Source organism: Lates calcarifer, unplaced genomic scaffold (genome assembly GCF_001640805.2).
Source record: "Lates calcarifer isolate ASB-BC8 unplaced genomic scaffold, TLL_Latcal_v3 _unitig_100_quiver_1080, whole genome shotgun sequence".
Taxonomy (NCBI): domain Eukaryota; kingdom Metazoa; phylum Chordata; class Actinopteri; family Centropomidae; genus Lates; species Lates calcarifer.
Genome location: NW_026115223.1, coordinates 1 through 27,497, shown reverse-complemented (window position 1 = coordinate 27,497; position 27,497 = coordinate 1). Strand labels below are relative to the sequence as shown.

At 36.8% G+C, this 27,497-nt stretch overlaps 2 protein-coding genes across 3 annotated transcripts; one reads left to right on the top strand and one right to left on the bottom strand.

Moving 5' to 3' along the window:
* Positions 1-12,682: 12,682 nt before the first annotated feature.
* Positions 12,683-26,289, top strand: LOC108885721 (C-type lectin domain family 4 member A). Its single transcript, XM_018680142.2, has 9 exons — positions 12,683-12,767; positions 12,848-13,117; positions 13,394-13,536; positions 23,860-23,992; positions 24,303-24,392; positions 24,807-24,875; positions 25,617-25,759; positions 25,900-26,000; positions 26,099-26,289. The coding sequence occupies exons 2-9, from the start codon at positions 12,880-12,882 to the stop codon at positions 26,244-26,246; spliced, it is 1,065 nt and encodes a 354-aa protein (XP_018535658.2). The 5' UTR covers positions 12,683-12,767; positions 12,848-12,879; the 3' UTR covers positions 26,247-26,289.
* Positions 15,330-20,968, bottom strand: LOC108885723 (C-type lectin domain family 4 member E). Of its 2 annotated transcripts, XM_018680145.2 has the most exons (6): positions 20,802-20,968; positions 19,407-19,493; positions 18,937-19,179; positions 18,473-18,636; positions 18,234-18,340; positions 15,330-17,787 (listed from the first exon to the last, which is right to left on the bottom strand). In XM_018680145.2, exons 1-6 carry the CDS (start codon positions 20,878-20,880, stop codon positions 17,631-17,633), a joined length of 837 nt encoding a protein of 278 aa, XP_018535661.1. In that variant the 5' UTR covers positions 20,881-20,968; the 3' UTR covers positions 15,330-17,630. The 2 variants fall into 2 exon arrangements, with proteins under 2 accessions (XP_018535661.1, XP_018535662.1); XM_018680146.2 differs by lacking the exon at positions 19,407-19,493 and having other exon boundaries at positions 20,802-20,966.
* Positions 26,290-27,497: the final 1,208 nt, after the last annotated feature.

The following is a 27,497-nucleotide window of genomic DNA, read 5'->3' as shown; positions in this document are numbered from 1 at the left end:
AAGTTTATTTATAGATGAAAAGTTCAGCACAAAGATGCTCTGCTTTACTTTCACAGAATAATATACTAAAATATTACTGTTGACATTTGTGAATTGCACCTTCAGTCATATTATTATGAGGTCACATGAAATTATAATTTTAAAGGAAGATTAAACATAAATAAACACAGAACATCGGTTTCATTCAGGAGTCAGATCTTGGATGATCAGTATCAGTATTGACTGTAGTTTGACTGTAGACAGACGTTACACACACACCAGGTCTTTATGGTCAATATATAAAGCACAGCAGAGTTCATCTCTTCATCCTCTGTGTCCTTTAAAATTTTGATTTAACTCTGTTCAGATTTTGTTTTCAGAGCGACATTAAGACTGCTGGGAGTCCTGGACTTTAATACAGATTAATTAATGTTCTGTTCTGTCTCTCTGTTCTGATGCACAGTTTGAATGTAGCACAGTGACGATCAATAAATAAGAAACTGGAAAATATCTTACGTTGTGGTGACCTCTGTTCCATCAACCCATTTCCAGACATTTTCCTTTTCTTTGTCATTCAGACCAATCCAGATGTTGTGGCCCAATGAGCTGAGAAACCTCTAGATTTCAGAGAGACATTCATCATTATATTTTCTTTACTGACCTTCCAAAGACATCAGGTCTACCTAAAGAGCTCTCCTTTTGACATGTCACAGTAGGAAAATCACAGGTGTAGATTAAATTAATGACGGCTGAATTTCATTTAGCTGCTTCAGTTTCAGGGTCCTGGTTGTTTTCATGACGACTCGCTGTCACACTGTCATGACTTATTCAGACACTTGAACAGAACAGAGCCATTGTTCATGTTATTATAGTAACACCTGTGCTTTTTCCACCATGACAAGTCAAAGGTTTATGGTGATGATGAAGGTAGAAGGTTAAAAAGACAGAATTAAAATTCTATCATAATACTCACAGCTTCTAATGTCTCTTTTTTTTGGTCTCTTTTCATCTCCTTTTTACTCTGCTCATTGTGTGTCTTCCGTTTTGCAGAAGTCATTATCAACCTCTCTTCCTCTTTTCAGACATTTCAGGAAGACTGAACCTGATTTACCACACTGATCTTCATTTTTTAAAAGGCCAAATACCCAAAGTTTTCTAACATACACTGAAAGTCCTAATATCCACATGATGAACCTGACCTGCCTGAAATCTAACTTTCTTAGTGAGGTCTGGCTTGGCATAGATATCTTCAGACATAACTGCGTGGTCTCTGACTATTTTGTCTCTACACTCCACCAAATTCAGATGTACTCTGTTCTGTATTATAGCTTGTATATGATGAGATTGTAGCTCTGTGTGTTACCAAGAAATGGAGAAATCTTTGCAGTCGATTATCCCCTAGTGAATGGTATTTGCATTTAGTCTAGTCATTATAATGAAATTGGTTATTGTTATTTCCATGATTATGGTAGTTAAATAAAAAATTAAATGTTGTGTTAATGTTGTGTATTATTAACTCATCAAACTCTCTGAACGTAACAAGATGTTGAGACTCCCTTGAAAATGAGATAATACTGTAGATCTGAAGGGTGAATTGTCAGGTGTGTAATTTGAAGTAAAATCTGAATGACTTTAAAACAGAAACCCTGTTTATTTGATTTGTCCTTGGGTTGAAAATTGATTTGTACATGACATGAATGTTGCTTGGTGTACCATGTTTTTAAAAGTTATTTTTTGCTTTTGGGTTTCAGCTACTGGGCCCCCTCTAAGCCAATCTGCGTTCCAGGAAAAGATGAAAACTGTGCAGAAATAAAGAGCTATGTAATATCAATTGTGTGGACGATTTTGAATTAATGAATACACACTGTCTGCTGACATGGTCCAGTGTTTTAAATGATGAATACGTATTATTGTGGTGGGTTTACTCTGACCCTTTGACATCACCATGATCTACACCCTTTACACTCAGGGAAATCTGGATGTAGAGCCCATTATTCCTTGGAATCAAGTTCATATTAGATGATTCTGCAAATCACAGTTGACACCCAGTGTCAGTATCCAGTGCCAGTGGAGGAAGTAGTGTGCTGTAATGTTGACCTTTAAAAAACACTGAGCCAGCAATAGTTGGGATGGGCACAGAAGTAATTTTATAGTCTCATGTTCCATTCACCCATCAAGCTGTGTGTCCCATGCCTATCTCCCTCAATAGGCAGTCCATATAAACAGCTGGCACTCATTTGCTCTGCATACAACAACACTGAGCTGTGAATCCCTGTTGCTACGCTGTAGGAGGCTGTTTTCAGAAATGTAACTCCCTCCACACCTCAGCCTCCTCCTGTATTAACTTTTAGTTGTACATGAATTTTGAACATTTAAAATGTTTTCATGTTCATTAATTATTGTGTATCTCACATGAACAGAGCCACAAAACCAAACTAAGCTGCATAATGCTGCAGTGTCTTAACTGAACTGCAACCATGATCCCTCCCAAACTTAACTAAGTGTTTTAGTTGTATTAAAGTTAGCCCTACCTCAACTATATGGTGGTTTCCACTTGTCATTGCTTCTCACTGCTACTTAAATTGAATGTAGTCCAGGGTGTCACACATAAATCCAGTATCTGGTGAACAGACTGCGTTGCACAGTGAGAACTTTCCATCGACCAATAAATCAATTTGATGGATTCCGGTTTTGAACTTTGGAATTTGAAGTCTGTCAACAAGGAACTGCCATTTCATAAGAAATAACTCCACATGGTTTGCAAGGAGTAAAATAAGATTGCTCAGTCACAAATATAGGAACAAATGAAAGAGACACGATCTGACTTCAATATGCTTTATTCACAGCAGAAATGGCAGCTTAAATAGTAGGAAATACACAGGCATTATTAATAGCACTAACAATTGCTCTGCTCTATTCAGATGTATCAGTAAGCCATGACAATGTGACAGTGAGCAAACATGAACATGAAGCGCCTAGGTGGAATTCTGCCATTATTAGTTCTACTATTTACAGAAGCTTTACCCACTGTGATCTATCAAAATGTCTTCTGGGGAAAAATGTTTATGTGCTTCTCCATGGTGTCACATTTTATCGCAAAATGCAATGCAGCAGTAAGTACTCTGTGAAACATTTAAAGAATTAACATGAACTACTGAAGATGTCTTTAAATCTTATCTTCATTTCATTAATGTCTGCTTAACATCTATTCTCAGCAACAGCAACAGCAACACACAACAGCTTGGTTTGCACGAGAGGAGTCTGCCTGCAGGCCTCCCCTCTCAACTTGTGTCGGGTGCAGGCTTGGTGTGTTTGCTTCATCTGAATAAGCCTCCCACCTGTTTTCTCCCTTCCCCCCACCTGTGTGCCTGCATTTGGCACCAAAATACTTCATGCACGGGTAAAATGAGTTTCAAGGTCGGGAACAGGTCATAGAGCTGCTTGCTTTAGTTGTTACATGTTTGTGCTCTCTTACCAAAGTAACCTGTTAGCTATTGCTTCCCAATAACATTCAACAAACCAAGTAAATCACAAACATAATATTTTGGACATTCTGGAAAAGTTTACCCACCCCTGCCCTCTGAGTACTAGGTATCATAGTTGTCTTAGCACCACCTGCGATTTGAATTATTTGTGTCTGTCATTTAGGCATTTGCAAATAAAGACTGTGTTGATTAAAAAAAACATATATTTTATCAGACGAAGGTCATTATGAGTTTGAAACATCTCTCTCTTTTCACTGTGGAAGCATCAACAAACATGCTTGATTAATTTTTTAAATATCTCATCATAAACTCACACTATCAGCGGTTGGATGATGCATGACATAATGTCTGTTTATAGTCAAGCTCACATCAAACAGACAGACCTGCTGATATCTGGCAGCTCTGAGCTCTGATGTACTGACATTCATAACCAGCTGTGGTATGAGCTGTGGTCTTGTGACCTGCTTTAGGCTGTTAAAGGACCAAAAAGAGAAAAATTAGGCCAGAGCTTCATTTCATCTGAAACTAATTGTAGCTTCAGTCTTCATTCTTAAAAATAAAAAAAGTAAAAAATCAGTTAATATATTTGACAAGACAATCTCAAATGATGTCCATTCAGTGAAGAAGATTTCAGTCGTATAGCAGAATCTTCTTAGTTGCCCAGTTGTTGTCATGACAACAGCTCCAGTACAGTTTCTGAATGGACGCTGTCACAAGTGGTGCTTGTTTTTTTTATGTCACACTTAAATTTGATTTAATCATTTCTTTGGCCACTAGATACACAACAGAAAAACTACTTTCACATCCAGAAGACATAAAGTCTATTTAGCATTCATATCCATGATTTATGTTTCTGGGCACCTCATGTAATTATTCTTTATTTCTTTTTGTTATGGTCTAGTGTCCACTGCCAATGGGTGCCTCCATGTCCAACTAATTAAAACTGTGGTGGTGGATTGTTAATTCAGTATAGTAATAGTAATAATACATATAGTACTGGTACAACAGAAACTACATGTGGTCATACATCCCTCCAGCCCTCAGTTTCCTGTTGAGAAGAGAATCAAATGTGTGAACAGTTGTGCTGCCATCTGTTAACTAGGTATCGTAGTTGTCTGAGCTCAACTCAGAACAATAGTTTTTAATCTAAGAGGCACACACTCAAGACTCTGAGGATCATTACCACCATAAGACCAAATGGATCCAGTAATATACGAAATGGATCAACATATCTACGCCAATATAGAAGAACCATCATATAATTGCTGCAAAAGGAAAACATTTTCAGAAAATATTTATGATAATACAAACGAGAGTCACTCTTGGGGACCACACAGGACTGGACCTGCACTCTCAGGTAATGAACATGCAAACAGGCACACAGCTTTACATATAATCTAATAGGACGTTGACTGCAGGTTCATGCAAATACTGTATGTGGACATTCCTTACACACAGACACACACAAACACAGAACAGAAGACATTTTCTAAAACAATTTGTCAAAAGAAACAAAAAAAGGACTGATAACCAAAATGTTAATGGAGAAAATAAAAGGGCCAGAGAGAGAAAAGGGTAAGAGTATAGTTTCATGTCATTTATAGTTTCAGCTTAAGACCAGAAGAAACTCACAATGGATGAATACATGTCAAAACTGCAATTAAATAGCAAAGTTCAAATATGTCTGTATAGACAAATTCATATTTACTCATTTCACAACATATTTTCTTGTTTTTCAGAGGATTCAGAAACATCTCAAAACATTACTGTAGTTCTAATTCACAGATGTCATCAGTTCAACACATGATTGTCAAATGTTGTTGTAGTACACTGATAATACTGGATTCTCAAATGTGTTTTAATATACTGCGCTCAATTTATTTTATTGAACTAATAACCATGGTCACACCCTACATCCTTTTAAACTGATCTTTGTCAGACAATTATTAGTTTTTGGCTGTGTAGCTCTGTCAGTGTACAGACATGGTTTTGGTGCAAATAAACACTTTGTGTCTGAAGTCACTGTGAACTTTTTCTTGTTAAACCAGACTATGATCTTTTCTTGACTTTAATCAAGCAGTGTGAGGTCTTAAACATGATATGATGATTTTAAAAAAAAGTTTAATGATGCTGTAGTCACTACAGAAAACACATGAACATTTTACTGTTCAGTATCAACATATTTGTGACCCATTTCCTCATTTGTTAATAGAAAACAAAATCTGATTGAGATTTAGTGCCCTTTAAAACGTAATGGCTGTTGTAAATTAGTGGTATAAGAACATTATTCTATGACACATTTTATCTAGAGCCATGCTGCTAGAGTGGCTAAAAATACTGAATGAGTTGACTTGATTTCACAAATCAAAAGGAACAAACACATGATAAATACTGACTTCTAGTTTCAGGTGCTGACGATGTAAAGAAGAGTTCCTGCAGAGCTGCTGCAGTGTCCACGGTATCAGCTGTGGTTGGGCAATAGAGGCACTTTGGTAAAGGTTAGGGAAAAAATGTGGTTTTGGTTGAATGCAAATAAACACATTGTGTCTGAAATGACTGACACCTTTTCTGTGTTAAACCACACCACGATCTTTTCCTGACTTTAACCGAGTGCTGTGAGCTCATGAACATAACCATAAAAACCATTAATGATGCTGTAGTCACTACACACTACAAATATTCTGGCAGAAAACAAATGTTGTCTATGAAAACTTAATCTGATCAACATCAAGTTTCCTATTGGCTGTTGCAAATTATTTCTCTATAATCATTATTCTCAGAGAAACAATATCTAGAGCCAAAATAAGTTTACGCTACACAGTTTTATTTGATTTCACATGGAGCAACAAACACATGATAAATACTGACTTCTAGTTTCAGGTGCTGAAGATGTAAAGAAGAGTTCCTGCAGAGCTGCTGCAGTGTTTCTGGGTCTGCTGTGTCTTCTCCTCCTGGCTGGACTCATAACTCTGGTTTTCCTCTGTGAGTAGTGAGTTGGTAAGCTCATAGAGTGCACAGCAGGTGATAATGGTTAACAGTTTGTTTGTTTGTGCCAAACACAGACATCCGAGGCAGGTCTGAGTGGGAAAAGGAGATGGTCCAGATACAGACCGACTACAGCAACCTGACTAGAGAGAGAAATGAGTTAAACAACAGTTACAACAACCTGACTGAAAAATTAGAGCAGCTACAGACCAGCTACAACAACTTGACTAGAGAGAGAAATGAGTTAAACAACAGCTACAACATCCTGGCTGAAGAACAAGACCAACTTCAAAAAAGGTTTGAAGAGATGAACAATGAGAGAAAAGATTTTCAAAGAATGATTCAAGGTAATTATTTATTTCTTCATTTTTGCTGACACAACCACTCAAAGTTTGATTCAGTGCTTATGTGCTTTGTAAGTTCATTATTGATATATCAGCTTTACATGGGAAAGGTCTGTCAGCAATGATTGCTATGACATTTAATATTCATGGTCCTCAGTGGATAACTCTTTGATGACCCTCTGGTCCTCCATCTAACATGGACTAGGAAAAAGAACCTCACAGTGCTTCAGAAATATCTTTCATCTAATGTATGATTCTGTGTGCACTGCAGCTGTTTCACAGCCTTTTATACTTTAAGCCATGTTATTCATTTATTTTATTTTTTACTAAAGAACTAACATGAAATAGAAGAAAGCATCTTTCAGTGCTTCAGTGCTTCCTTCATATTCATCTAATGTATGATCAAAATGACACCACATAGTTAGTTGGTAAGCAAATAGAGCCCACAGCAGGTGATTATGGTTAACAGAGTTCAGGTTAACTGACTTCCCCTCAAGCACTGTCAACAGACCAAAATTCAGCTCATGTGCATAGGCAGATTGTAATGATAGTATTATTATAGATATTTTAAGTCTCTCTCTTCCAAGGATGACCCCATGAGGACCTCACACTTACAACACTTATTTATGATATTGAACACTGCTGCTATTTTATAGCCTTTTAGACTCTTAGCCGTGTCATATTTTTTATTTTTGAATCTGGTTTACTAACAAGTACTAAGAACTAACATGGAATAGGAGAAAGTACCTCACAGTGCCTCAGTGCTAACTTTACTTTGTTGGTGTTGAGTGTGTTTTTGTGGTGTTGACACAGACAAATGTCACTGTGGGCGCTGGAGAAGTTTTGGCTCCAAATATTACTACATATCCTCTGAGCAGAAGACCTGGGAGGAGAGCAGAGAGGATTGTCGGCAGAAAGGAACTGACCTGGTGATCATCAATAGTGAAGAAGAACAGGTGAGACAAAAATACCCTATATAATATTCAATTAGAATAATTTAAAATTATTTATCTAGAATTCATTTATGAATTTTACTGTTTCTGTGTTGTTGCAGCAAAGATGGCACCAGCATGCTTAATTATCTTAATTTTTCTTTCAAATAGCAATTTCTTATTGATCTCAACAAAAGAGTTTGGATCGGGCTGACTGACCAAGAAAAGGAGGGTGTCTGGAAATGGGTGGATGGGACAGCTCTGAGCACAAGGTATCAAAAAACAAGTATTTGACAATTTATTTGCATGATATTTGGACTGGAGAGTTTTATACTGACCGACAAACCAACACTGACACTGTTGTCCATAGAGCCTCACTGCTAGTGTGGCTAACACAACATGAGAAATGAATATAATTTACTCACCCTGAAGCTGGAGCTGAGTACAGTCAGCAGAATCACAGTCCACACAGAAACTGTGAAGAAAAGTGATTTCTGCTCTGTTTTCTCTTCACAGGTATTGGTTACCTTCACAGCCTGACAACTATAGAGAAGAGGATTGTGCAGAGATGAAAGTGAATGTCCATAGATCTTTATTGAAATGGAATGACATACCTTGTTCACAAAACAATTACTGGGTTTGTGAAACAGTGGATGTGTGAAAGAAAATGTGACAGTGAAATGTACGTTAAAGCTGTTAATAATTTGATCATTGGAGATGATCAGATAATGTGTTTGAGTCTAAATAAGAGTCCTACACACTTACCAGGTTATCCATTGTGTCTCTTTGATCTCTGCTAAATGTCTTTGCATATAATATTTTCTATGGTAAAACTTATGTTCAGTATAAACATTTTCAAATATATTTGTTTTCAATAAACTTTTGAACTTGTCAAATATCTTATTTCACTGTCATCCTTGTAGAATAATTTTTTTATCTTATGTTTCACTGTGAAAAGGTTAAATGAAGCTACGTTGAGGTGACAATCTCAAGATTATGTTTTACTTCTGACATGGCTGCACTACTAACCTGGATGCTTAATACCAGCAATTGATCTTGGAGGTAAAGTGTGCAAAATGATTTTGAAAAATGGTGTATTGTATTAATAAAAACATGTCCACTGCACCATAATAACATGAGCATCTATTATCATAGATTTCAGTATCTGCAATTTAGGAATTATTTCTGTCTTCATTTATTTCTTGACATTTTACTGTAATAATCTAATATATAAAATGACGGTGCAAGGTAAGTTGGAACCAATTTTCGCTCTGCTGAAATGTGTTGTTCTACTGCGCCCTCAAGTGGTGGAGGACTGCTACCACATCCTGGGTCCATAATTGTTTTTGGAAAAGTGAATTTATTTGACTGGTTGAAACATTATTAATTTGAGGAAAGAGTTGGGCTCAATATCCACTTTGCTCCATTTCTCTAAGATGTATACTTTACAGATATGTTTTGTTTTTGTCATGAGATCTGTATAAATGATGATGTTGTCCTGTGTGTGGACATAGCCTTGAAAACTACATATCTAAACTTTCAATCAGGGAATAGTTTTGTGGTTTCCTCTCAGTGGCATGAGATTTGCTGGAGAGTGGGAGACAGAGCCTCTCTGACATATAAGCCAAGGTCCAATAAAGAATAAGAACAATATGACTGAGGACACTGTCAGATGTGAACATTTCTACATAGTTAGACATGGGTTTGATCTCAGGTCTGTTGCAGATGGACTGAATAAAACATCAGATCACAGAGGTGAGATGTGTCTGTAAAAACTGGTGTGCACAAAATGGAGGCTGAGGATTCCATGGTTGCTATGTTTGTCTCCAGGTGCATCATTTCTACATGATCATCTTTTGAACGTAAACAAAACATCAAATGGTCAGGAAAAGTTTCTCTCAAGTTTCACACAAGGACTAAAGACTCAGAGAAACTGACAAAAGCAACACAACAAACTTCCACCATGGAAAATGTGAGATTTGATTTCTATGTATTTTACCTACATAAATTACATGGTTTGCAAGGTATAAAATAAGTTTACACAGTCACAACTATAAGAGCAAATGAACATGAACATTTACATGTGCTTTACTTACTGTGGTGAAGTCTATTCTCAGCACAGCAACACCACAGCAATGCTGCTCGGTCTCAGCTATGCCTCTTGCAGACACACACTGATCTCTGTCAGCTCTGAGCTCTAATGTGCTGACCGCAGACCAGTGTTGACAGTTAGCTGTGATCTGAGCTGTGGTCTGTTGATCTTTAGCCTGCTGAAAAGTCAAAAAGAAAAAACTTGGTTTCATTTCATCTTAGTTTAACTGTAGTTTCAGCCATTATTATTTTTATCCCATAAGAACCCATGGTGACACAGGTGTCACCAACCTTTTAAATGCTGAGTTCCTGCTGAGTAAATGGAAAGTTCCTCATAATTGACTTTTAACTCATGAAGTCCCCCCCAAAATAAAAAGTTACATTAAAAAGTGAAACTTTTTTGGAAATGTGTTGCATGTGGTCCATTTAGTCTGTTTTATATCCCCCATAATTTATAATTTTTCTAAAGAGGAGAAATGAGTCTGGGTGCTTATGGGTTTAAAAAACAGTAAATATATTTAACAAAACAATATCACAATTCAGTGAAGAAGCTTTCTGGAGCACGACCTTCTTGTAGCCGATGGAGTTGCCCAGCTGTGATAACAGCAGCTCTAGAACAGTTACTGAAGGGATGCTGTGGTGAGATTATTTTTTCAAATATGATCCTAAGATTGAGAATTAACTTAATTAGTCTCAATAAAAATATTAAATGAACTTAAATAATCTGAATACATACAATGATAGCGACTGAATTTTGGCCAATTTTCTTTTAACTACACTACATGTTTCCAAAGAGTTTTGGGTCATTTTTGGATCAAGCCATAATTCTGGGTGAAGATTTGCTGTTATATAGTTAATGTAATAGGAGACTGTGAAGTGTTATCAGCTTTCCTGCATTCACTGAAAGATTCTCAGGAATTGGAGGTTACTTCCTTCTAAGGACTGAGGAACAGAGTCAGGAAAAGTTGCTGCATATGAAAGAAAGTCAAACAAGATGTGAGACAGGACAGAAAAATATTGTATATAATATAAATAGTGCATGTTTTTTTTTTTATGTCAAATTCAAATCTGATTTAATCCATTTTTGGCCACTAGATACACAAGAAATGTTTACTTTCACATCCAGCAGACATAAAGTAAATTTAGCATTCATATCTATATGGTTTCTGTTTCTGGCCGCCTCATGTGATGATTATTCTTTACTCATTTTTTCTATGGTGTAGTGTCCACAGATAATGGGTGCCTCAATGTCCAGCTAATTAAAATTGTGGTTTGAATTATTTGAATTATGGATTATTAGGATATTTTCTATGTTCCTGTCCTTCAGTAAAACAGATGCAAATAATAATAATACATATAGTACTGGTACAACAGAAACTACTTGTGGTCATACATCCCTCCAGCCTTCAGTTTCCTGTTGAGCAGAGAATCAAATGTGTGAATAATTGTGCTGCTATCTGTTAACTAAGTATCATAGTTGTCTGAGCACAGTACAGAGGCACACTCTCAAGACCCTGAGGATCATTAACACCTCAAGACCAAACTGAACTAGTAATATCCGAAATGGATCAACATATCTACGGCAATGTAGAAGAACCATCATATAATCGACGCAAGAGGGAAACATTTTCAGAAAATATTTATGAAAATGAAAATGAGAGTCACGCTCAGGGACCACACAGGACTGGACCTGCACTCTCAGGTAATGAACATGCAAACAGGCACACAGCTTTACATATAATCTAATAGGACGTTGACTGCAGGTTCATGCAAATACTGTATGTGGACATTCCTTACACACAGACACACACAAACACAGAACAGACAATATTTTCTTAAAAAAAAAAAAGAAAACTTGTCAAAAAAAACATTGTTCATTAATGGGGATGGTCAAAGGTCAAGAGAGAAAAGAGTAAGAGTCTAGTTTCTTGTCATTTATGGTTTCAGCTTAAGACCAGAAGAAACTTACAACGGATGAATACACGTCAAAAATGAAATCGAAAAGCAAAGTTACAATATGCTTAGCTCTGTCAATGTACAGATGTTATGGAGAGGACATATCAATAATCTACCTCGTTTAGATTAAATAGCAGTATTTAAAACTCAAGGGATTACACCTACACAAACCCAGCATGAAGAACAAATAGTTTATATTTACTGCAGAAAAAACAGAGAAAAATAACATTACAGACCCACTTTGACATTCTCTCATTCTCAGGCATATAGCAGTGCTTAGAGCAACATACTACTATCAAAATGAAATATAAATATATGTATCTATTGAGTTGTATTGTGACTGACCAACACTGCAATAGAGCGATTTGGTTGCCTAGAAATTACATCCATATATGACTAAATTACTGGCTGGATCATGATCATGTTCATGGTTTTTAGTTAATTATTTTTTTTAAAATAAGCGCTGTATTTATGAACTGAGCCAGATGCACAAAGAGGCAGCTGGGGTGGATGGCAGGACCGTGTTACCAGAGATCAGGGTTTATGATCACAGTCTCACCTGTAAATAAACACACTGTGTCTGAAATGACTGTGACACCTTTAGTGTTAAACTACACCATGATCTTTTCCTGACTTTAACCAAGTGCTGTGAGCTCTTGAACATAACCATAAAAACCATTAATGATGCTGTAGTCACTACACACTACAAATATTCTGGCAGAAAACAAATGTTGTCTATGAAAATTTAATCTGATCAACATCAAGTTTCCTATTGGCTGCTCATTATTCTCAGAGAAACAATATCTAGAACCAAAATGAGTTTACGCTACACAGTTTTATTTGATTTCACATGGAGCAACAAACACATGATAAATACTGACTTCTAGTTTCAGGTGCTGAAGATGTAAAGAAGAGTTCCTGCAGAGCTGCTGCAGTGTTTCTGGGTCTGCTGTGTCTTCTCCTCCTGGCTGGACTCATAACTCTGGTTTTCCTCTGTGAGTAGTGAGTTGGTAAGCTCATAGAGTGCACAGCAGGTGATAATGGTTAACAGTTTGTTTGTTTGTGCCAAACACAGACATCCAAGGCAGGTCTGAGTGGGAAAAGGAGATGGTGCAGATACAGACCAATAACAACAACCTGACAGAACAATTAGAGCAGCTACAGACCAGTTACAACAACCTGACTAGAGAGAGAAATGAGTTAAACAACAGTTACAACAACCTGACTGAAAAATTAGACCAGCTACAGACCAGCTACAACATCCTGGCTGAAGAACAAGACCAACTTCAAAAAAGGTTTGAAGAGATGAACACTGAGAGAAAAGATTTTCAAAGAATGATTCAAGGTAATTATTTATTTCTTCATTTTTGCTGACACAACCACTCAAAGTTTGATTCAGTGCTTATGTGCTTTGTAAGTTCATTATTGATATATCAGTTTCATTCATCTAATGTATGATCAAAATGACACCACATCATTTGTAAATGTATGAATTAAGGAACAGTTAAGTCACTGATTCATTTGAAATAACTGTGTTTGCTCTTTCAAGGGGCTTAGTTCAGGACATGAATGAAAATTGATTACTGTGAATGATGATGTTACTTTGATGGTGTTGACACAGACAAACGTCACTGTGGCCACTGGAGAAGTTTTGGCTCCAAATATTACTACATATCCTCTGAGCAGAAGACCTGGGAGGAGAGCAGAGAGGATTGTCGGCAGAAAGGAACTGACCTGGTGATCATCAATAGTGAAGAGGAACAGGTAGAGAAAAGCACTTAAAATAATTTTAAAGCAAAATTTTAATTATTTATCTATAATTCATTTATAAATGCTACTGATGAGCAAAGAAGGAAGCACACTTGGAGTTTTCGTTTCTGTGTTAATGCAGCAAAGATGACACCAGCATGCTTAATTATCTTAATCTTTCTTTCAAATAGCGATTTCTTATTGATCTCAACAAAAGAGTTTGGATCGGGCTGACTGACCAAGAAAAGGAGGGTGTCTGGAAATGGGTGAATGGGACAGCTCTGAGCACAAGGTATCAAAAAAAAAAAAAAAACCAAGAAGTTGTGTTATAATTAACACAAAGAACAGCTGATGCTGATGATGAATGACCATGTATTTTGTCAAAAATCAAAGTAGTTGACAAATTCCGATTTTGACCCGGTGATAGTGATAGATAAAGACCAAAAGGATCACCAGAGTAATTATATGTCATCCTCTGGAGACCATGATTGTGTATATTTTATGGAAATCCACTATCTAAACATCAGATAAATAATTTCTATTGAGAAGTAAAAGTAATATTGATGCTTATCATCATACCCCAATTCTTAATGCCATCTAATGATGTATACATCATAACAACTCAGCTGTATTATTTAAAGTCAAGTTTAGCTTTTACAGTTGTTGTTGACCAACAAACCAACACTGACACTGTTATCCATAGAGCCTCACTGCTAGTGTGGCTAAAGCAACACGAGAAATGAATATAATTTACTCACCCTAAAGCTGGAGCTGAGTACAGTCAGCAGAATCACAGTCCACACAGGAACTGTGAAGAAAAGTGATTTCTGCTCTGTTTTCTCTTCACAGGTATTGGTTACCTTCACAGCCTGACAACTATAGAGAAGAGGATTGTGCAGAGATCCTGGTGGATGACCATGACCCTTTATTGAAATGGAATGACATACCTTGTTCACAAAAAAATGACTGGGTTTGTGAAACAGTGGATGTGTGAAAGAAAATGTGACAATGAAATGTATGTTAAAGCTGTTAATAATCTGATTATTGGAGATGATCAGATAAAGTGTGTACTCTGGTTCTTGTTATTGAGACTAATTTCAAATATATTTGAAATATATACATTTGCTTTCAATAAAGTTTTGAACTTGTCAAACATCTGTTGTGTTTCACTGTTATCCTCAAAAATAATTCATTATCTGATGTGCCACAGTGAAATGAAGCTTGTTTTATGTTCACTTCTGACATAACCTGGATACTGTGTGATCCGTGGGGCATGTGTGATGATGCCATCAAGTGTCTGTTGCAGTGGATTACGTCTATTTTTCCAGTATCACAGATGGTAGTTCCCAGTGTGTAACAACACTGCATTGTATCAATAAAAACACATCCACAGCACCATAACAACATGAGCATGTATAATCATAGATTTATACTCATACATTAACTAAAACATTTCCAATATCTGCAGCTTGGGAATCATTACTGTCATGATTTATTTCTTGACTTTAATTTTTTTTGTAATAAAAACTGTGAGCAGCATATTTACATAATATCACAGTAATGTAGTCTATTGTCTATTGTTTGGACTAATTGTGTACTTTATTCAGTTTTTATTGATACCATGCATCAACCTTACCCACTGAGAATAGTTTAGTGATATCCCATATAAAAAGTAATCAAATTCCTGATGTAATATTGCTGAGTGTCGTCTAGTGTCATGTTGTTTAACCCCCTTTTCCATACTTTTGTGTGGTTGTTCATTAGGGACACCAAGCATTAATCAGAACAAAGTCAAAATTAAAAGAACATCGATAGCAATTATTTTTATGGCTGTTTGTTACAGTGGCCCAAGCAAAGTACAAATCACATACAAGAGCGACAGCACAAATTTCATATATGATGTTATATATCAGAGGATTGCAGAGTCACAATCAGGAGCATAAGGATGACAATCTTTGGATGTTCGACATCACAATTGGACATCATTAGGCTTTTTTCACATCTTTTTCACCTTTTTTAATAATGGGAAAAACACAGGTGTTACTAATAATATTGATGATGGCTTAGAAAATCCAAGACAGGTGTAGTCAGTGATCCACAGGTATGTAGCATGTCTTCTCAAGTTCCATTGCAGCTGATAAATAATACTGACACAGTTCTGCATAAGTCAACATTTGTCTTCAGACATTTTCAGAAAATTTGTAGAAATAACTGTAGACATGTGGCACAGTTTGCTGGCCAAAATCAGGAATTTTACACATACTAATTCTACTACTACCTAGTATGACAGGGTTTCTGTGCAGCCCATGATGCTCCGGGACTCACAGGCCATTTCTCTTACCACCTGCAAGAGCCAGTTTCATGTAGTCTATCTTTTACTGCTCCAGGTCAGTTTTCACAGTTTCTAGTTGCCATGTTAAAAAAAAAAGGTCAGCATCATCCATTTATCTGCAGAAGAAGAGCTGCAGAGAATCAAGACAGCAGATTTTATGAGGGACCCCAAGGGACATAATTCAGAATTACCTTGTACATACACGTGACACCGAACTCATTCATATTATATACTGAAAACCTATCATACATACCAGTAAAAAGCTCTTACATACACAACTGTTTATATAAATATGTGTGTGAGAACATTTTTTCAAGTGTGTGTGTGTGAGAACATTTCAATATTGTGTGTGAGAGAACATTTCAGTTGTATATGTAAGAGTTTATAATTACTTGTATGTGTGAGAGATTTCAGTATATAATGTGAGTGAGTTGGTTTCATATCTGTATGTGCATGGTAATTCTATATTACGTCCCTAGGGGCCCCTCATAAATCATGGCTCACTGTCACACTGTCATGACTTACTGAGATACAATACAACACATCCATGTAATTAGCAACACCTGTGCTTCTTACTATGACAGGTCAAAGTGTCTGCTGTGAAAAAAAAATCCTTGACTCATTACACAGTACGTAGGTCACTAAAGAGTCTCTACAATTAAGAGATATAAAAGTAATTTAAGTGCTCTTATGCTAAAATAACACAAAATGTCAGAGCCACTACAACAAACTGTAACATTGTCCACAGTGTCCATCTGCTTCCATGGAGGTCAATAGCTCGCTCTAATTTCTGATCTGCTGAAATGTTTAGTTGTTCTGCTCCCTCAGGTGGTGGAGGACTGCTACAACACCCTGGAGCCATAATTGTCAAAGGGAAGGTGCTTGTTTTCTCCTACGACTGAGGACACTGTCAGATGTGAACATTTCTACATAGATAAACATGGGTTTGATCTCAGGTTTGTTGCAGATGGACTGGATAAAACGTCAGATCACAGAGGTGAGATGTGTCTGTAAAAACTGGTGTGCACAAAATGGAGGCTGAGGATTCCATGGTTGCTATGTTTGTCTCCAGGTACATCATTTATACATGATCATCTTTTAAATGTAAACAAAACAGTGAAGAAAAGTTTCACTTGACTCTGTTTCCTCAAAATTATCACTTCTGCTGAGAACTTCCTCCATCCTGACAAAGACTAAAGACTCAGAGAAACTGACGAAAGCAGCACAACAGACTTCCACCATGGAAAATGTGAGATTTGATTTCTCTGTATTTGACCTATGAAACTTTCAGAACCTTTAAAGATGACTCATGTTTTACCAGCGAGCTCTGTCATGAACACTCCCTCTGTCTGAGGGTCACATGGTGCAGAAATTACATTGATGTGGAATTTCAATTATTAATTCTTATTAAGGTCATTATTACTGTAATGATACATACTGTCAGTACTGGATTGCACCTGCTCATATTTATCTATTTGTTTAAAAGAAATTTGGTTTAAAGAATTAAAAGCAGTACCTTACTGACAGTAATGTCATCTTTTGTATTTCAGTTTGCCAGCAGATATCTTTACTAATTACTTGGGTAAAATCTTCTTATAAGTCTCCCTTTATAAAGTAATAGGATTTAATGTATTGTAATGTTTTCATGTATTGTTGTTTAACAATCAGCTTTTATTCAGAGATTTTTACAATGTGAACTTCTTTGAGCTGCTGCACGCAAAAGCACATTAAGTCAATCACATATACACACACATTACATTATGTTCTTGATCTGACACTAACTGGTAAATGGATCCATCTCACACAACCAGTGCCGCTTGCTTCCACAGGGGGCGTCGTTCCAGTTGGCCAGCACTGGGTTAGAGTGATACATCTCCACACAGTCCTCTCTGTTGTTAGGACCACCACGATCTGGCTGACCAGACTGCCAAAATCTAAAGGACGATACAATGATGGAGGTCAGAGAGGTGCAGTTTAAATTTTCATGTTGGATTATCAAACTGAACCAATAAACCGAGAAGAATACTGTACACCTCCACAGTAAAAAATTATGCACAAATGTTTCACATTAAAAGACAAAGTCCCCCCCTTTATTGATTGATTGGTTTTAATAACATCATAAAAACATGATCTTAAACATCTGCAGGAAGTGGTGAGTTTCATAATAATAAGAATCATGATAATTAATAAATGAAAATGTTATCACTATTAAAAATAAAAACTCAGAGCAACTCTTAAACTGAGTATTTCTTGGCAGTGCTAACACTGATTATTTTGTATGAGCCCAAGCACTGCTACAGCTGCCTAAATAGCACTCATCTCTGTGTTACTGATATCTGATGTCTAGCAGAGAGATTGAGGGTTGTCCTAAAGGCCTTACGGTTTAGTCAGCGCAGATCCATCCACCCATTTGAAGGTCCCACCTGTGTCGTGCAGACCGATCCAGAACAAGAGATTAGAAGTCCCATCCAGACGGTACAAGTCTCTCTGTTGAGATTGAGACAACAGAATGACCATGACTTCAACAGTTGTTCTTCAACATCAATGAATATCTCTCTGTCTCTCTGTCTCTCTCTCTCTCTCACACACACACACACACACAGATTTACTGTTCAGTACCTGTTCCTGTTCAGTGTTGATCACGACCAGGTCAGCTCCTTTACTCAGACAGTATCTTCTGCTTTCTTCCCATGTCTTACTCTCACTGGAGAGAAAGTAACATCTGGACCTGATGTTCTTCCAGTCTGTGGGACACTGCTGAGAGGTCACAGAACCACTCAGCTCTGGAAGGTGAAATAAACAAACCACACATCACATGTTAGGCTCTGATGCATTTGGGTGCAGTACAGACACAGATGCTATTCTTACTTTTACAATTGACAATAATAATTAGAATAATATAAACATAACTAACAATTTCTCACATAAAGGTCTAACATGCTGCTGATGCTAAAATGATTAAAACATTCATATTTTATGTTTTAGACAAACATTTAGAAAAACATTTAGTATATTTGTTGTTAAAGTAAGAACTGAAGTCAACTTTGATTTGATTTGGTGACTTAAACCAATTTTTTTCTTACCCCGTAGTATCATTTTCAGTCTGTCCCTCTCCTCCTCCAATGTCATTATCCTGTTGTTGAGTTCAGTGTTACTGTTTTCAAGCAGGTTTTTATCTCGGGTCAAGGCATTGAATCTCTCGTGTAACCTGTTGCAATCACCAAGCCTCTTTTGATCATAATCAATTCCCAACTTCTTCTTCTGGTTTTGGTCAGTAATATGAGTTGTGTTGCAGAATGGGGGAGTTGATTCCTTGTTGGAGTACACTGATAATAAAAAATAAAATAAAAAACAGAAAATTGTTAAATTCTATTTTTTTTAATGAAATCTAAATAAATTGTTTTTTTTCCTTTACAACAAATTGTGACATTACACCACTGAGTGTTGTTTGTACAAAATTGTGGTGTTGTCTGTGCAGCTGTCTTAGCAAATTTCAGGTTACACAATGCCATGTTTTTGAAATACACATTAAAGGACAAGAAACCACACTCACAAGTAAGACGTAAAGAAACATTGAGAATGGCTTGTGTGATACACAGCACACCAAAGCTGAGGAAAAGCAGCTGAATGAATCTTCTCTCTGCAAAATCAACACATACAGACCAACAACAATCAAAGTCCATAACAATAGTAGCAGCCATGATCTATTGTTGATGTATTAAAGACAGAGACATGGCACCTCTGCTCTTTGGCAATGTTCATGTTTACTATGTAGTTTATTGAGTTATCTTGTTAACTCTAAGAAACCACTAACATGTTAATATGCTCAAAGGATAATTACAGCTTGAGTCTTGTAGGTTTTGTCATCATTTCTATCAGTTACAATTACATCACTCTCACCAAATCAATTCCTGAGATCTGGAAACATGCAGCATTTCAACACAAAAGTGTTGTAAACACATTATCCACATTACCCGAGCCAGTTAATTTGAAAGTGAAACCAAAACGATGTCCAGAAAGATAATCTAAGACACTACACAATCAGTATCCTGAATAAGGCTTTATCTAATGTAACCTGTAGTTACGATGTCATGATTATGTCAGGTCATCACTGTAGGTAACCAGTTAGCCAGGTGGGCTAATGTTTTCAACTTAAGACAAACACACATGGAATTACAGTTACAGTTCTCTTGATCTTTTGGTTTCAGAAATGTGATTGAAAAAAGTGTGCACTGTCAAAACACCTTAAAAGGAAATCCTATCATTACTTCCTTGATGTGGTGTAATTCATGTCCTGTACCTCATGTCATGTCTTGTGCTCCAAGTTAGTGTTGACTTTTAAAGATTTTAACCAAGACAACAAAGTTCCTCTAACCAACCTTAACCAAGTCCTTTTAGTGCCTATAACCACTGTATTGCTATGAGCTGTATTATGAACACATTGTATGTAAACATTGTGCTGATGCGTTCAGTTAGAACATTTTGCAGTTTTACAGATCAAACTGTTTCCTTATTATATCCTCCTGAGAACCAAACAAAACAATTTCTGTTTTTGTGTGATTTCCTATCTATTTGGGCCAAAAAAAACACCTTACAATTTTAATTTTTTTAAACATATTTTTTATTTTAATTTCACAGCATGTCCATTGTAGAGGACAACAGGACGATATCTGTGTGAAAATAGAACTAAATTTAGAAAACAAGAAAAAAGGAGCAGATTATATCTTTGGCTTGGAAGGGTAACTCCAAATACTTAAGAAAGATAAAGGTGAACAAAATGTCCATTATAAAGGACATAAATGAATGGGCCAGGTCTCAGGAGGATATTGACATGGTGCTAGTGTGGCTAAACATACAGAAAACACTTGATGATCAAGTACAAAGACTATATTGACCAGTGCTATTTGACTGTACTGTGTGTTAATATTAAGATGATGAGTGTTATTACCTGTTTGATTTGTATTCCTACATTTTTGTCCACATCTCGGTTGCTCGTTCACAGAATCCAACATCTCCATTTGCTGCATACTCCTGGTGGCCTCTGCAGTATGTGAAACTTCAAGTTGATATGATTGGCAAATTGTGTGTTCCCTTTTCTGGTGTGTGTCTTCATCATAAGTGACATAACACACTCAGCAGACAGTTTTGGAAGAGCACAAAATAACAGAAGAAACAAAAAGGAAATCAAACATGTGATTAACACTATACTACATTTGTTTCCCCTCAAATTCAGTTTTCTTGTTGTGGAGTTGAATATAACTCAAAACTAAACTACCTCAAAAGTCTTACGGCATCTATGGGAAAAAATAATGACAGGGTCAGTAGAAATGAATATGAACCAGGGTGCAAGAGTTTGACGACAGAGGTTTTGAAAACTAATTCCTTACTGGTACATACTGCATTACATGGAACATGTGTGTTTGTGTAACACATTCAAGACAACACTTCCACCATTGTGCATCATGAAATGACCAGTGTGAATTGACTCAGCAATCATAATACATTGGCAAACTAGACAACTTGGTTGAACCTGAAAAAGCAGGCGGCACAAATAAAACTCACAAAGACAGAAACACTTTTGTCTGCTCCACCAGTCTTTACTCCTGTCCATGAAAAGAAGTTTCACTTGTGTTGAAATATGTGACTGTATGAGTGCCACAACATTAAACCCGACCATTATCCACTGCTGTTTCAATTTATAGAAAAGCAAAAATTATATGCAGTGCCATGCTGTAAGGGGCAGTACACTAAACCTTAAAAGTGATGCTGTAGAGACAGATCTGTGGGCAGGAGTCCACAGATCTGTCTGAGTGTTTAAAACAACATGACCATCATCTCCGGTAACCAGTTGACAAATTCTCTACAGCCTACTTCTGCTTCGTGTTAGTTAAAAGATTGGGACACAGCTTTGGCAGAGGACCTCGAGAAGTGTAGGCAGTGTTGGAAATACTGTGCTGCAATATAGCATGACATTGTGTTTCTATTGATTCTATTGTCACATGACTACATGACTAGATAAAAACATATACATATACATAAACATATATTGATATAAATGGCTCGCAAGGAGTCAGACACAGAGGCAATGGCCTCACAGCTGGCTGCCGCCTACTCTCTCTCCCACAGAATGGCATTTTACTTGAGCCGTACTTTACTGCTGCTCAGGTAGGAAGAGGGTGGCCAGATTCAAGTTATCAAACAACACAATACAAATAAACAAAGGATTCTGCTAAAACTCCTTAGTTATTGCTGCCATCACAGCTATGGGAACACACACACATATATATCCATAAAAGCACCAGATTTAACAGAATGTCATTTACTGCAAAATATTTTCACTCTCCCTCATGCAATTTAACCATGCCCAGCCCCTCACTGCTAAGAAGCCTTAAATGTAAACAGCCGATGTACAACATTAAAGGAAGAACTTCAGCAGACAAAAAAAAAAAACAACAAAAAAACCCCACCAAATACAGCTGACCCAATTCAACAGACCATGCCCCCCCCGGTGACACTGATGGCATGCACATTAAATTACCTTAACATAAATGAGTGAGAAAAGGCGTAATCATGCTTTCCTGTTTACATTCTGTGTACCAGAGTAGAGTGTTTAAAACAACATTACCTTCTTTTGAAGCGCACAAAGGAGGGAAAAGGTCTAAAGACACAAAACTCCAGCAACACTTATTGTATATGGCATAATTTTACCTTTATTAATGTTTTGCTCGTGGCCTTAACTCTGACGAAGGTCACATGCTGAAATGCGTCACTCTTGAACTATTGGTGTCCAAACAGATAGAGAGATAGAAGTTGGTTGTCTTGTGCATGTGAGATCATGGTTTCACATGCTTTAAATTCATTACAATTTCACTTCCTTTGTTTGCCTGACGTCTAACCATGAAAATAAGGTTTGAGAACTTCCTCTTTTTCTTTCTCCCAACTCTAAAGTTATATTTTCTGACCATAGCAAGAGGCAGAAGCATGGAAGGTAATGGACTGCTTCAGGAGAACAGACCTGATAAAGATGAATCTGACATGTGCTGAGTAACTGATGACCATCATCTCCGGTAACCAGTTGACAAATTCTCTACAGCCTACTTCTGCTTCGTGTTAGTTAAAAGATTGGGACACAGCTTTGGCAGAGGACCTCGAGAAGTGTAGGCAGTGTTGGAAATACTGTGCTGCAATATAGCATGACATTGTGTTTCTATTGATTCTATTGTCACATGACTACATGACTAGATAAAAACATATACATAAACATATATTGATATAAATGGCTCGCAAGGGCCCGGATGTTACATCCATATAAGCAATATTACTATATACTTAACTCCAATACTTTAGAGAGTTTAAGAGTCTTACTGTGTAATAATGGCACTCTCAGAGCCTTTACATATCTACTCCTCTGCAGTGAAATATTTTAACAAAGCCACAAGTGCTTTGTCTTTCCATTTATTAGCTAATGTAATGTGTTACAAATTCCTGTGATTTTGATTTATTTCTCTTGCATAATCTGTGATTCATTTGTAAAAAATTAAGAGGTCAAGCTTTGCTCTGAGGCAAAGAAATGTTTTACTTAAGTGCACAAGTAATGGGAATTGTATAAAAAATTTACTAGTTTTAAAGAGGAAAGTGTAAGAGGATATTTGACTTAATATTTGGTGTGGATTAAACTCTAAAGTAATTGTTTGTTTATCAAAAATTTACTTCCTATAGAGTTTGATGAATCCTTGGTGTAAGACACAGGAAATTAGGAGCCTCTTTGACTTTTAACATTTTGCACTTTGTGGTTGACAAAGAATTTGCACAAGTTCTAGCTGGAGCAACTATTAAAAGAAAAAGAAAAATGTAACATAACCTCATAATCTCCTTGGCGGCAGTAAAAAATGAGAGCATGTGTTGCTTCATAGGAAAAGATAAGAGGAAGTGGGTTAAGCATCAGTAACATTCTTGGAGAACACATTCTTTGTCACCATTGTCAGTCTCCAGTCAGTAAGTAAAATATGGCGAGGGTTCTCCATAAAGAGCAATCTGAGATCCATGTGGACTACGTCAATGCACCTAATCAATTGGCCAGAGGCTCCCCCTCAAAGAACCACACAGGTAAAGACAGTGCAGTGATCTCTGCCGTGTCAGGTAAGACAGAAATCCTACAGTTGAATTCATATTTTCTGTTTCAACCATAAAAGCAGCACTGGACTAAAATGTAACTTATTTGAAAAAGCAAGTATAATCTGTTTTTCAGTATTTTCTGTATGTGGAAATGTATAAAAATTACTTTGGCCTTTTTACAACCTTATGACAAGCAGTTTGACTGAATTATCTGAATAACACTGAATAACAACAACCCGGACTGGATCTTTACATATCAGTCCATGTCCATCAGTCCACTGGACATCAAATGATTTTTCCGTGTGTGTTGTGTTGATGTGATTTCTGCACTCAGGAAGAAAACTCTACAGACTGGTTGGTGTGAGCTTTGGACTCCTGTGTATCCTCCAAATTGCTCTCAACATTTCCCTGCGACTTACTCTCTGTGAGTCGTTTAAAACTGTGTCTCTACTTTTGCCCCGTGTTTCCCCCGATGTTTTGGAAATTAACTATTTCATAAGAGTAGAAAGTGTATGTGGCTACCACCACAGTTTGAAATATTGCAAATACAAGATGACAATCACTTTATCTGTGCTGCATAAGAATTTATGGATGGCAAATATTCTGATAGAGACACAACTTTGGGGAAGTTTAGAAACAGAGACAAACAAGGCGTAATTACAGTGCATGATAACTGACGTGAGACTTGAAGAGGAGCATGGGACTTTCCAGTCATACTTCATGCCTCATATCTCCACTTTTAGAATAAGATGAAACCCAAGTCACAATTTTCAGCATGCAGACTTGCTTATACTCTTACATACATGAAATCACATATAAAGATTTGGATGTGTTTCAGCTCTTTCAGACAGACCTGATAATAAGACATCAGGTGTTGAAGTCAATTGCAAAATTCTGGCTGATTCTGGTAAGTGTGAGGATTTACATACTTTATGGGTTTATGATACCCCGATACATTGTGTCATTGCCAAACACACTGATAAGATGATCCGCTACACATGTACAATATTTATTTATTTTAGTAACTCATTGAGATCAGAGTCCTCAATTAACAATGACGTCAAGCAAATAAATAAATAAATAAAAAATACAAGATAAAACAAAAACAATCAAGTTAAAATAATCATATAAATACAATAAATAAATAATATCACAACAGAATCAATTAAAACAGGTCCAAGCAGAGGATAAAAGGTTTAGGATTATGGATTTAAAATGACCAAGAGTTAAAAATGAATGAATTTTTAAAGTGCTTTGTAGTGTGTTCCAGGTGGATGGGGCAAAAATGATCACAGGAAGAACTGCAGCAGAAAAAACAAACAAACAACAACAACAACAACAAAAAAACCCATCAAACACATCACAGTAGAGCTGACCCAGTTTAACAGACCATGACTCAGTAAAACAGAAATAAAAACTACAGATAAAAACAGATTTTTTACTGAAACATACAACTGAATGAAATCCAACTCACAGAGCAGCAGCAGGTGATGACTAATCAGAAATCAGTCATTTTATTCAATATATATAATAACTAAATGTAAAAGTCTAACATTGCTCCAGTTGCACACTCCAGGCTCAATAACGTTTGACTGTCTAGACTTTGTTAATTTCTGAGATATTGAAGGTCTCTCTCCCTCCATAACAGATCACTATTTTAAACAAGGATGGGTGTATTTCCGACCTAGTTTCTATTACATTTCCTCTACAAAGAAATCCTGGCAAGACAGTAGAGATGACTGTCTGCGGCGAGGTGCAGACCTGGTGATTATCAACAGCAGAGAAGAACAGGTGGGTGTGTTTTATGCATAGATATGTTTGAGATTAAGAAAGACAATATTAAGAGAGAAAGTGACAATGTAATGAATTGGTGTGGGATGAATGGAAATCTGTTTCATTTCTTCTGATTACTGTTTTTCTCTGTAAACAAGGACTTTACAAGAAAATTTCACAGGATCAGCTGGATCGGATTGACTCTCAGAGAGACAAAGGGAGAGTGGAAATGGGTGGATGGCACTCCACTGACCAAAAGGTTCACACTTTTACTTTTTTTATTCAGCTGCTTACATTGCACAGATGCATCTTAGGTTGTCTTCTTTGTTAAAAGATTATTTGTCTTTTGGGTTTCAGCTACTGGGGCTCTGGTGAACCCAATGATTATGAAGGCAAAACTGAAGACTGTGTAGAAATAAAGTTCCATGATGAGGAAAACAGCTGGAATGACATACCATGTGGAGATCAAAACTTCTGGATCTGTGAAAAGACAGTGGCTCTATAAGTCAGCATATAAACCCAAAGCTGAAATCCTCTTCATGTCCTAATCTAAGTGTACAAATTTACATACAGTATATTCTATTACACAATAATGTGGCTCTGTACATGTGAATGAGTTGAACTTTGGATTTTGATGCTGTAACAATGCAATCATTTAATTCTGAGCTTTTAGATTGGCCTTAACTGCTGCCATCACCTCTGCTACTTGTGCAGAAGCAATGAAAATGACTATGTGTATGACTATTGGTACTGTATGCCTACAAAATACTGAGGCACATTTTATAAAAATAAAAATGTACAGACAACTCTGATGGAGCTATAATTCAAATGTCTCATTGTTTTACTTGTAGCTAAGTAGAAAGCTAGATAGATGTAGATACATAGAGATAGCTTCTAACCAAATAGGTAATAATTGTCACCTTAAAAATACTTCCTGCCACATCCTCTAGTTTGCTATTAAATATAGAGAAACATATGCATAAAGTAGAGAGCACCAGCCTTCTTTTAAGCTTCTTTCTTCTTCTTCTTTCTTTTAGCATTATGGCTTGTCATGTTCTGCTACTTGTGCTGTGTGTAATGAAAATGACTTTGTGTATTGTATTGTACTAAACTGCAGATAAATAGATGAATAGTTATAAGCAAAAATAGAAATACCATCATACAGCTTCCTGCCACATCCTCTAGTCTGCTTAAATACAGAGAAACATATGCATAAGTAGAGAGCACCAGCTTCTTTAAGACAGTATCACACTCTAAAGATCTTGACAGCTTCAGGCAGCTCAGGACAAACACTGAACTGTCAGTGCACCTGAACATCATGGATCAACGGCTGAATATCTGTGTCAATGTTGAGACACCTTCCCCTCATCACAGCAACAGGACAAGGCAGATGAAAAGCTACCGTACTGTTCTACACCCTGGAGCCAGACTGGACCTGCACTCTGAGGTTACACATGTGAACACACAGGAAAATACAAACTGATTTTTTTTTTTTCCAAAAATAAAGGCATTTGGTTCTTTTTACCAACATGCAGCCTGCGCAGCAGCAGTTAATATAACTAATTCAATTTCCTGGTGGGTTTGCTGAACCCTCACATGGGTTTGACGTGACACGAATCTGCGCATAGTCCCCCAGTTTTGTGAGCGAGACTCGGACATGTTTTTCTCTTTTTTGTGTGGGTAGCCAAAAGGAGGGAATTTTATCGGTGACCCTGTCTTTCAAGTTGTTGTTCCAGGGAAATTCCGGGAGGAGGTG